At 45.4% G+C, this 12,235-nt stretch overlaps 1 protein-coding gene across 2 annotated transcripts in view; it reads left to right on the forward strand.

Moving 5' to 3' along the window:
• Positions 1-12,235, forward strand: part of itga5 (integrin, alpha 5 (fibronectin receptor, alpha polypeptide)) — a 47,801-nt gene that overhangs the window by 20,916 nt on the left and 14,650 nt on the right. For both annotated transcript variants that reach the window (XR_014569492.1, XM_083768994.1), the window contains exons 5-19: positions 438-499; positions 591-636; positions 755-880; positions 968-1,012; positions 1,536-1,579; positions 2,781-2,837; positions 3,520-3,572; positions 4,103-4,311; positions 4,922-5,113; positions 5,213-5,258; positions 5,394-5,507; positions 7,631-7,686; positions 8,126-8,283; positions 9,193-9,330; positions 11,791-11,858. Coding sequence is in view for 1 of the 2 variants with exons in the window: in XM_083768994.1 (XP_083625120.1) it covers positions 438-499; positions 591-636; positions 755-880; positions 968-1,012; positions 1,536-1,579; positions 2,781-2,837; positions 3,520-3,572; positions 4,103-4,311; positions 4,922-5,113; positions 5,213-5,258; positions 5,394-5,507; positions 7,631-7,686; positions 8,126-8,283; positions 9,193-9,330; positions 11,791-11,858 (1,414 nt within the window). In the remaining variant the exon portion in view is untranslated. The remainder of the gene's footprint in view (positions 1-437; positions 500-590; positions 637-754; positions 881-967; positions 1,013-1,535; positions 1,580-2,780; positions 2,838-3,519; positions 3,573-4,102; positions 4,312-4,921; positions 5,114-5,212; positions 5,259-5,393; positions 5,508-7,630; positions 7,687-8,125; positions 8,284-9,192; positions 9,331-11,790; positions 11,859-12,235) is intronic.

Below are 12,235 nucleotides of genomic sequence, written 5' to 3' on the forward strand. Positions count from 1 at the left end.
GGTGACTTAGAGATCTGCATCAATGGTTGAAATGGATTTTAAGAGGTGCTGTTACCCCATTCATGAGTCATGCATGAGAATTGAAATAAGTTATTGTTCTATAAAGTCAGCCTGTCGGGGATTAATGGCAGTCTGTCATGTTGTGGGCATTTGAACAACAGTTAACCCATTTTGTGCGGGAACCCCTTTTGGTGTTTTAAACATTGTTATAATTTAGCTATTGAAAAATAGCAGCTCTACAAGCTCATAGCGCGCCACCGAGGGGCGCGCTACGAGCTTGTAGGTCTGCTATCTTTGAAAAATCGTGAAAATATTTATTTCAGAAAACTAAAGGATTTAGAAGATTTTTTTTTTAATTTCGAGGTCGGGCCCAAATGGGTTAATACTTTTTCATGAATCACTAATGATTTATGAACTGTTTCCTCTCTGTGTTACAGAGTTATTCGGGAGGGCGGGACAAGGCTATTGTCAGGGAGGATTCAGCGCTGACTTCACTAAGGTAAACACAGTTTTTCTTCTGGAACTTCAAGCGGTTTCTTAAAATTATATTTTCTCTTCATTGCCACCAATACCTGAATTCAATCTTACAGGATGGCAAGGTGGTCTTGGGAGGACCTGGCAGCTACTATTGGCAAGGTATGCACAACATAAAAATCTGGACCACTGTCAGAAATCAAAGTGAAGATCATAATCACTTGAAAATATTTGTGTCTAGGTACATTCTCAATGATCTCTCTTGTTTTTTCCCCTGAAGGTCAAATCATCTCCGCAGCCAAGGAGGAGATTATAAAAGCGTATTACCCAGGATACCTATTGCAGTCTGTGACGGGCCAGGCCGAGACCACACAGGCTCCAGTCAAATATGACGATAGCTACCGAGGTATGATGAACAATTTGCTGACTCAGACACTGCTAAAATATAACAACGCCTCAGCAAGCTAAACCTATTACCTGTTCTTTGCTGCAGGCTACTCTGTTGCAGTCGGCGAGTTCAGCGGAGATCAGAACGAAGGTAAGGCAAACATGCAGGCCGTACATCTGCACTGCAGACTTTATTATGTGCACGGGTGAAAGCAAATACAAATACACTCATATATGCGCGCGTGTTGCATGTGTTGCATTGAAAGCGTAGCTATTTTTGGTAAACGTTCCTCCCAGAATGCTGGGGGTGGACATTTTAAGTTTTATTGAGATAATATCATTGATCACAATTATTTTTACCACAATAATCGTGATATGCAATTATCAGATCGTCCTATCTCACTCACACACACACACACACACACACACACACACACACACACACACACACACACACACACACACACACACACACACACACACACAGAGAGTAATCTAATGTATATTTATATTGCACCTGAAATGAACTTGAACTGAACTCACCTGCAATATCTTTCCTTTACTGCTGAGCTGGAAAACGTGATTTCTGGAATTCCGAGTTCCAGACTGTTTCGACCTGTGCGATATTTCCCCTACTAAATCTCTGCTCCGTTTCTCTCCTGTGCACCTCTCAGATTTTGTGGCCGGGGTCCCGAAGGGAGTCATGCTTTACGGTTTGGTAAGAAAGCCACATCGTTGCTCATAACTCTGTGAGGAGATTGAGATTTTAAGAAGTTAGACTTGGACTTAGTGGACAAACGCAGCATGAAATGGAAAGAATAAATACAGTCCTTTTGTAATATTTGTTGAATAGTTTTTGTTTTGATCAAGGCCATTGACCATATTCGCATAGCATACCCCCCCCCCCCCCCGAGCATGATTAAAACCCATTTTGGGAACCCCTTTTGGTGTTAGCATTATGTTGTAATTTAGCTATTGAAAAATAGCAGATCTACAAGCTCCTCTGTGGCACGCTACGAGCTTGTAGGTCTGCTAATTTAATTAAACTGTCAGGATTTAAGACATTTTTTTAATCTGATCTCAGGTCAAAATGCGTTAAAGAACCACCATTCTACTGTGCGTTAGAATCTGATCTCAGGTCATAATGGGTTAAGAGCAGAACGGCCACCGTATGAATATGGTCAATGAGAGATTATGCTGAAGTCGAATTACAGTAAATTACTGAGGTACTTTTCATTGTTCGTTGTATGCTGCAGTTGGTTGGTTCTCATTGACATCTCACAGGCTGCATCATTGGTATATTTTCCTTTTATAAAGCCATTCTTGGTGGCTTACATTTCCTCCAAATTTAATTAGGTCAAAAAATTGTCTTAATCTCAGATCAAATGCCTGGCTACGGTGTGTAGTGCCAGCCTTCGAATCTGAGGGGGGTAAAAAAGTGTCTTGCTTTCTTTGGCCCCTGGTCGTGGAATGACCTGCAGCTCACACTCAAATTGGCCTTGAAAGTTCCTTTGAGAAGTTTCAAAAGGATCATCTTAAATGCACAGTCCAACACCTGCACATGTTCGGGTGTGTGCTAGCCTTTGCATAGCCCCATATATTCATTTCTTCCTGTTTTAAAATGTACTTTGTGTATGTGTTCTGTGCACAATTTCTTGTGACCAGTCATCGTTGGTGTACCGTTGTTGGAAATTTGTTGTATACTGTACTTTGTATAGGTTTCTTGAGGTATGTCATGGATGTATTATTTGGCTGTTGACTGTACATTTTACGATGTAGCATTGAAGTGTAATTTTGTTTCTGCCTCTTGGCCAGTTCCCACTTGCAAAAGAGACTCATTCTCTTTTTACTGGTTAAATAAAGGTTAAATAAAAAAAGAAAAATAAAGGTTTTCACCATATGTGTCTTTTGTCTCACAGGTGTCTATTCTGAACGGCAGTGATCTGAAGTCCATGATTAATTACACTGGTGAGCAGGTGAGTCAAACAAGTCCCATCTACTACTATCCAAAGTGTTTCCGAGGCCCAGTACACGCGTGTTACGATAAGTTGGTTTCTCATGAGAACTCATCATTTGTTGAATTAACAGAAGCAGAAATACTGTAATTCCCTTTACCATAATATTACACCCATATTCAAGATGTTTTGTGATATACCGTGAAGCTCAATTATGGAAGAAAAGTACAGCGGCAATTTTGTATAAATGGTTCTGGGAGTGGAGCGAGCGCGCTGGTTTTAACAATGCAGATTGGTTCAGCTGAATAAATAAAATTATGCATGTCTATGTGCTTTCCTCCTAAGTCTGGGAATTCAGGCTGCTTCTGCACCCTCTGTTCTGCAGGCTCAAGTTTTACGTCTGCTAATTGTAACAATGGAATGAACAGAGCTGTAACAGGCCAGCATCAAATTAAGACCCCTTCACCCAGCCCATTTTAAAAGCCTTAAACGGAGGGGCATGCAGTGCACAAGATTCTCCTTTTTCTTTTTTAATACAAGCAATGGATCAGAATCATAGACGAGCTAGAGTTTTACGGTCGCGTGACTGTTATGCATAAACAAAGAACAGAAATGAAACTTTGATGTAAACGATGCTTTCAGTGGATATGAATTTCAACGAGGACAGTCATGTTAATGTGAGCGACAATGGTTGTTTTCACAGATGGGATCATATTTTGGCTACGCTGTGGCGACAACCGACATTAACAGCGATGGGTGAGTAGGAGGCTTTTTCTCTCTCTCTCTCTCTCTCTCTCGTTCTCTCCACTGGAACGCTGTCTCTCTCACTTTTACTCTGTCACTGGTATCAGTCTCTCCTGGCTCCGCGTCGAATGTTATCAACCAGATGTTCTTATCAAGACCATGCAACGGAGGCCAGTATGGACATTTCCTACATAGTGATAGTTGTTGTTTTCAGCCATTGTCCGACATCGCGTTTGGCATGTTGTCCGACTACTAACCCTAACCGAAGTCTTGATTTCATTTCAGTAAACATAAAGCGAAGTTGTTTCATAGTGCAGTTTCACTATGTTTTCACGTCGGCGGCAGTCATGTCCTAGTCGCCTACTCGCGGTAGGCAGTATCTAGGCAATGTCCATACTGGCTGCATCTTGATAAAAACATACTGGTGATTATGGGTTGATTAACATTCGAAGCAGGTGTGCACCAGGAACATTTAAGCCATTGTGAAGTTTTGGGTCTCAACCATTTATTTGTGTCACCCCCCTACACCTCCATGTCTTCAGGCTGGCTGACCTTCTAGTGGGGGCTCCCATGTTCATGCTGAGGGGCTCCGGCGGGCGTCTGGAAGAGATGGGCCGGGTCTACGTCTACATGCAACGTGGCCCCCTGAACCTGGAGCCCATCCTGCCTCACCTGACGGGCACTGAGGCCTACGGGAGGTTTGGCAGCACCATTGCACCGCTGGGAGACCTGAACCAGGACGGCTTCAACGGTACGAAGCAGTGCTGTGGGGGAATGGGACGAGAAACATTCAATCTTTACCCCTTTTCTTCACGGAGAAACATTCTAAAGCATGATATACTCCGTTGTACATTTGTGTCCCCATGCCGCAAATAGTACATCAAAAAAACTCATGAGGCTTTATTTTTTATTTTTGTTCATAATATATTTATTGACATTCTTTTTTCAATTTCATAAAACATTACAGTTATAGCTTGTTAATAAAATGTCCGGAAAAAACTAACGTAACAGATACACAAATACAATACAAATGCAATGACGACAAATAAATTAAAAATACAATCATAACAAACGCAACTCGACAATCAAAAACAAAAACGGATACGGCCCCCATTTTCCTCCCCACATTACTGTGGATTATCTAACACGTCCTAATGGATTGCTGTTCATAAAATGCATGAACTGTCCCCATATTTCTTGAAAGTCATCAGATTTCCCTTTAATGGCTAAAGTAAAAAATTCTAGTGCAAGACAGTTTCTCATGAGGCATTTTAAAGTCGGTCGATCCGCTATTTTTGGCGCAAGACACTGTCCATGTGACCAAGTCTAAATCAGGCTCAACTGTACTCTACTTACTGTAGATGTAGCCATCAGCTGTCCGTTTGGAGGCGAGAGCCAGCAGGGGTTGGTCTTCATCTATAACGGCTACTCGGGCGGACTCCGGGACACGCCGTCTCAGGTGATCGCAGGCCAGTGGGCTTCGGGGGTCATTCCTGCCAGCTTTGGATTTGCCCTCCGAGGAACCAAGGACCTGGACATGAACGGGTACCCAGGTGAGCAGGGTCTTTTAGAAGATGGCTATTTAGTCTTTTATCCTTTTAATATCTAAATTCTTCAATAGCTAATCTTGGCTCTTTTACTCATTTCCTTAGATCTCATTGTTGGTGCTTTTGGCGTTGACAAGGCGGTCCTCTATAGGTATGTTCTTCTGAAATGTTCACATTCACACTTATTCAGTATTCATAACATGAACACTCTTCTTGCTCTGCTGCCGTACAATGTTAAAGTGATGATGCGACCTCCTCGGTACATGTTCTGTTCTGTTACCCACAGATCCCGCCCAATAGTAAACACCAGCGCCTCCCTGCAGGTTTACCCCACTATGATCAATCCGGAGGAGAAGACGTGCGTGGTCAACAGCGACAATGACAGCATTCCAGTTTCCTGGTGGGTGTCCAGGGATTCCTTTCCTACACTCTAGTACAGTGGTTCCCAAACCCTTTTTAGGTCAAGACCCAAAAGAGCTAAGAGCTAAAGAATATGTTTGCCCAAACTAGTGAAAATAGCAGATCTACAAGCTCACAAAAGGTGTGCGTAACCCACAAAAGGGTCAGTGCTCTAGTAGCTGAGTCTGATTTATGCTTTGTCGTACGATTGTGTCACGACTCGCGACACGTGCCGAAAGTAGCTTGTTTCAATTAGCAAGTAGCAATTTCTGATGCGGCACTCTGGCGCGCGACAAAGCTATAAATTAAGCTTGTCATGCTGTAGCGTGACGGCATATGTTCTGGTGCAAGTACCCGATTTGTCTTTGAGATGCATTCAGAACAGTGTGTGGATATTCTCTCTTCTCTATTGCTTTTCTTTGTCCAGCACCTGCGTGTGCATTCTCTTGGACTTCATGTTCTGGGACCCACCTAACAGCAGAGCAGCATGGGGTTCCCTGAATCTCGCACGCATAAACCCGCTCGATCCTAAGATCAACAGACACGTTACTTGTTCATTCTTTTTGCAGGCGGTCACGTCTTATCTGCCGACCTATTTTCACAGCGGGAAAGGAGCAATGTAATAACGCACTGAATAACGGCATTGTCAGCATTATTTTTTTTTGCCCTGCTGGCAATGTGCACAGTGTTCATTTTGCGGCAACACTGAACAGGGAAAGGAAACAGACTCGGCCCGGTCTATATGGTTGACACCATGCTTGTGCCCCCCCCCCACACACACACACACACACACACACACACACACACACGCGCATCTATCCAGGTCCCCAGTCCATAAAGGAAACTCTTGTATACACACATGTGTCTTGATTACGCTATGTTGCCTGGTGATGGGGTGGGGGGGGGGGGGGGGGGGCGGGGGGGTTGAAAGGAGGGAGGAAGGGAAGGAAGGAGGAGCCAGAAGGTTCTGCAGTTGCTTTGAATGAGATATTGTTTGGTTGGTGGAACACAGCTGGAAAACATCAGGCCACGCAGATGTGTGTGTGTGTGTGTGTGTGTGTGTGTGTGTACATGCACATGCATACTCATACCTAAACGGACACAGGAGCACATAGACACACACTGCAAACTGTGTTTATTCAACTTGAATTAACACTCTTGATTTCACTATGCAACACTAGATAATGTGACCCCTCCATGCTGCACATTAACTTATTGCTACTCCTTCCAAAGAAGTGCTCCATTTGCCCTTTGTCTTTCTTTGTCTCGTTTTTCACTTCCTCTTTTCCCGATTTTCCTTCACAAGAATTTTAATTCCCCCCCCCTTTCTTTCTGTCCACGATTTCCTCTCTCATTTTGGAGTGCGGGGTCCCCTAGTGAAGGGGTTTGTTTTGGGGGTGGTGTGGGGGTGGGGTTGCTGTCTCTTGGACAGCATGTTGTATGGCTGATGTCATGGGAGAGAGAGAGAGCTACAGGCCGACCGGGCCTTCGCTGAAACGCGAGACGTCGCCCAATTTCACCCTTCTTAAACATTCCTTTGTTTAGAGTGGAGTGGGCTGGGGTTTTAGTGGGAGATGCACCAATTTATCGGCCCGGGCCAGCCGGAGAGAGAGCTGGCAGAGGCCAGTATATCGCTGCCACATTCCGACGTTACAGTTTCAAAGTTGGTCACCGTTTTCCCATTACGCCACATGTCTTGTTATGCCAGGCATGTAAACGAGCCTGCACTGACATCATTCATGGTGTTTAGGAGGGGCTGTGTTTGTGTATTGGGGGAGAAATGGAGAATTAATTGGGTTTGAGCGAGAGGGGGAAAGTCGGGAGTCGAGCATAATTTATGACATTTCTTTAAAGATTTATTTTGGGGCTTTATGCCTTTTTATTATATAGATAGAACAGTAGGCTGACAAGAAATGGGGAGTGACACAGCAAAAGCTGTCGGGATTGGGACTCGAACCCGCGACACGGTGACTCTGTCGGGGCACATTGTAGCCTAGGTGCCTGGACTGCTACGCCTGCATTTCAGGCCATTTATGCCCATCTTTAACTGCTTTTCGAGCTAAAATGTCGCATGGTCCGAAATCCCTTATTTCAACGTGTCTCGTCTCTTCTGTCCAACAACAGCGTCAACCTGAGTTTCTGCCTGTCTGCAGAGGGGAAGTTCCTACCAGACTACCTCGGTGAGACATTTTTCTTTTTCTTTTTTTATTTATTTCCACATCTGCTCTGTATTACATACGGGAGAACTTGTCACATGGTCACAAAACGGCAATTTATAAACCTGTAGCAACGTGTAAGCAGAGGCCCTCCTGGAATAAGGTGACGTAGCTTTTGGACTGCGTTGTGAGGGATGCGAGTGCCGCGCTCCTAAGTCCTGATATCTGCTCCGATTCACCAGGCCCCCCCTATCAATCCTATAGTCATTTCATTTAATTACTCCTCTCATGTGCCTGCCATTATGCTTCAGCTACATTGATTGCATTGTCAGTTTGATTCAGAGTAGCTGCGGAAGGTCTTTACAAAACCCTGTCATTATGTGACTGGAGCACATTTATCATGCCATGAATGCTCATTTGTGTGCGTGTGTGTGTGTCTGTGTGTGTGCGTACTGTGTTCCAGACTTCCAGGTGGAGGTGCAGCTGGATAGTCATAAACCTAAACAGAAGGGCGCCGTGAAGAGGGCTCTGTTCTTGGACACGCAGCAGCCGTCGTTCCAGGAGAGCGTGAGGCTGTACCACGGCGAGAAGTCATGTCGGGAACTCAAGATCTACCTGCGGGTGCGTCTTTTAGGTCTTTCATAATGGCTTCCCATCGTCCCTTGACGTGTTGTACAATGATGACAGTACGATCTACATTGGCACAGTTGTTTTAGGCAAGCAAAGACAATTCCTAGAAGTAATGGTGGACCACAATGGTGATTTTCTACTGATGATCTACTGGGCTGGTTTAAAAAAAAAAAAAAAAAAAAATTAAAGCTCTAAAAAAAAAAAAGGTCCAATCTAGATGGTAGAGTATGTTAACCCATTTTGAGATCAGATTCTAAAAATGTCTGTTTGAAAATGACAGTTTTCTGAAAAAGCTATGTTTCCATGTCAGTCTTTCTTAGATTTTTCAAAAATAGCAGACCTACAAGCTCGTAGCGCGCCACTCGGTGGCGCGCTATGAGCTTGTAGATCTGCTATTTTTCTAAAGCATAACATAATGATAACACCAAAAGGGGTTCCCGCCCAAAATGGGTTAATACAATGTAACTTTATACAATCAGCGTGGTTGTATTTGGTCTCTCTGCTCTTCCATTGAGACATTTAGATCCTGTGTCTAGGTTGGACACGACCTTTGACACAGTCCCGTTTTTTGGTTTGACACAAATGAATGACGCAAATTGAAATTATCCACTGGGTATTAGCCCAGTGGTACAAAATGCAGCATGCGCGCGCACAGGAGACCCGTGTTCAAATCCCGGGGGGTAGAAACGTGAAAGTTACATGGTGCAGCTTTAACAGGTTGTGAGCCCAAGACGTCCACAGACGTCCTGGGAAATCCCACTATGTAGTGCCCAAGACGAAATGTAAAAAAAAAAAAGAATGTAAAAAGTGGGCGCCCTGGGTTACTATTTTGAAAGTGTTGTGTGTGTGCACACAATGTATTAATAAACTCTGTGTTTGTGTGTCTGTGGTTAACTACAGGATGACAAGGAGTTCAGGGACAAGCTCTCTGCCATCTACGTTGCATTGAACTTCAGCCTGGATCCCAATGCTGCAGTTGACTCCCATGGCCTGCGGCCCATCCTTAACTACCAGACCACCAGCCTCCTTGAGCAGAAGGTACTTTACGAGTATGATATGAGAGAAGAATGGCCGCCGTATGAATGTGGTTCATGTGCGAGAGAGGTGCTGAGACTGTGAGTTACACTCTATTCGCCCTGTGCTGAGGGGTAATGATAATCACCGTTGGCCAACCACCGCCCCCAATCACCGACTGCTCCGCTGGGATGGGGTCCAGAGTGTCTGGAAAGCCGGTTTCGACACGAAAATGTGAGGCATGTGTAGTGTAGAGCGGAGAGCATTCTTTGACTGCCCTGCTAGGAATTGCTCTCGAGCGAGGGCTTCGGCTGCGTAACGGTTCGCAGGAGGCTCGTTTCCAGACGAGGAGGGTTAGTAGATATTTCTGGGTGGGGCACACTAAGGCAGGCCGTTTTACCCATCTGGTTGAGATTTGTTGGCATTTCGCCAGTTTTCCTCTGGTAGTGAGCGGGGGCTGGCTCAACGCGTGGGCCTCCTTTTCAGCTGTGGCGCAGCGTGCACCATATGTGAGTTCAACGATAACCACTGGATCGGAGTACTTTGGGGAAAGGCAACGAGGTTAGTTTGCCCCCCCCCCCCCCCCCCTCCCCCTCCTGTGCTGCACTTTTCAGTTCCTCTCCTATAATGTCTGTCGTTTTCCTGTAGGATCTGGCCTGAACCCTGTCATTGGTGTCCCCTCAGAAATAGCAAAAAGCTGGTGTATTGCTGATCCAAGGCCTCGAGACCCTGAGCTAAAAATGTAGTCCCAAGTTGAAACCTGGAAAAACCATTGCAGTTTTGTTGAAGGGGGGAACCCCCCACAGTTGTATATATTTGAGTATACAGATGGTTGGGCGCAGTGCAAAGCTGCCAACATATTTGATGAAACTCTCTTTGGGCGAGTGCAAATGTAACTGTGTGTATAAACAGAGAAGGGTAGCCTTGATCAGACCCGGGGAGCCTTTTTGATTCCTCCATATCACTGAAAATGTGTGGTTGGGCCTCGCAGCAAAAGCTCTCACACCCTCCAGTGTTGAGTGGCACTGAGAGATCATCGAAGCAATTCAGCACAGTTGTTGCCCTCTCTTAATATAATTCACTCCACATGTCTCTGCAAGAGAGCAGAAATATTCTGACAGCTCCATAAAATTCCACGCTGAGAAAGTCCGGAGTAAAATTCCTTGCATGGGCCAATGAGCCAGCCAAGGCATACATTTAATACGAAAAAACCAGGAACGCTCACACTTTTGTTCACCATCGATAACTGGTAAAAAAAAGGGCTGACATTATTGCACAATGACCCCATTGTTCTTCAAATGAATGCAACGTGCGTATGACTTTGATTAATTGATTCCCGGTGCGACGTCATTAGTTTTTCATAACGCTAGCATGTGCAAGCAGCACATGCTAGCGTTCAGCCTTCTCCATGTCCATATTTATCTAGTTGTTTGTTGACGTTTAACCAGAGCGACGGCCCAGCGACTCTCGTTTCCCATTCGCCCAGCAGCGGTCCTGCCTGTGTGTGTGGACCAGTACGGTTTATGGAGTGGAGTTAGCATCGCGGTTACCATGGTGTCCATAATTAGAGCCCACGGAGGTTGTAATAACAGAGGAGGTGCTTGGCTCTCTCTAATCTCCTCCTCCATTTCTATTTATTATCGTCGTCGTCATCGTCGCAGCCGTGTCACAATCGCACCAGGAAGCAATTTAACCGCTCGGCAGGGCTTTCCCTGCCGCGGCGGCCCTGCCACACGTCCAGCGGTCATCTCCCGCCCCCTCGTCACTCCCACCCACCGTTCCGTTACAGATATTCCACGTCTCGGTAGGTAGGTAGGTGCCCCCCTCGTGACTTCAGGCTTCTCCCTCTCCGTAAGATCACTATGCACGCTGTGCTGTGGTCGGCCGGGGTGGCGTAGCATGTGGTGGACGTGTGGCTTGCCGCACGGCACAACTGATGTGGACGTCGGCGAGCTGGGGCTGGTGGCTTTGTGGCCAGCTCCGTGACAGCCTTCAGGCTGTATCTCTGGGCCTTACGACTGGAGATACAACACCCCCCTCATTTTCCTCTCTGTCCTCTTTTACGACACACTTAGAAAGCACGAGTGTGTGTCTGTGAGTGTGTAGGTAAATCTGGGTCAAGGCAGTACGTCTTGTCTGTCATCGGCTCACTGAGTCGATCATCGTACCCTCTGAGCAATACGAGCGTTGTTAACCGTGGAGGTGTACATGTCTGAAGTGCAGTGATGACACCTTGTTAAAACGGAACGGGGGTAGAGGAGATGGAATGTATTAGTCATTGTACCACATGTCCCATCCTGCGGCAGTACACTTATTTGTCTGCTTTATGCAAAAAATGCCTTGTTTACCGTGGGCCCAATTCAATTAATGTGTGCAAAAAGGTTGAATATTTGTATAAATTGGATCTATGTTCATTGTTCAGACAGCCCTGTAAGTCCCTGTTGTTTAATTATTATTATCTTTGTGCCAATGTGCATCTTTCAGACCCAGATACTGCTGGACTGCGGCGAAGACAACATCTGTGTTCCTGACTTGAAGCTGGAAGTTCACGGGTGAGTCCATTCATTTCCTCATATTTCTATGATCCCAGAGTGTTCTGATCTCAGGAAATAATACTGGATCGCTTTGGATAATACGCAGTAACAGACACTGAACTTTTGACCTCTCGTGGCACGTTATATACATATACGTGTGTGTATATACACACACACACACACACACACTCTTTCTTTTTTTTTATCAAGAAATCTCCCCAAAATCGAGATGTGGTTAACGGCTACAGTGCTGTACAGGAGTTGGAGGTGTAAACAGGAAGCAGCTCTGTTCTACGGGTGCTTTGATTGTCCGAAAAGACGGGAAAGATGAAAGCATGGGAGTTAGCGTGCCAGAGGCCCAGCCTCTTCTGCCTCTGAAGTTGTGTTATGAGCAC

Source organism: Protomyctophum parallelum, assembly GCF_964188405.1.
Source record: "Protomyctophum parallelum genome assembly, chromosome: 7".
In the NCBI taxonomy this organism is placed as follows: Eukaryota; Metazoa; Chordata; class Actinopteri; order Myctophiformes; family Myctophidae; genus Protomyctophum; species Protomyctophum parallelum.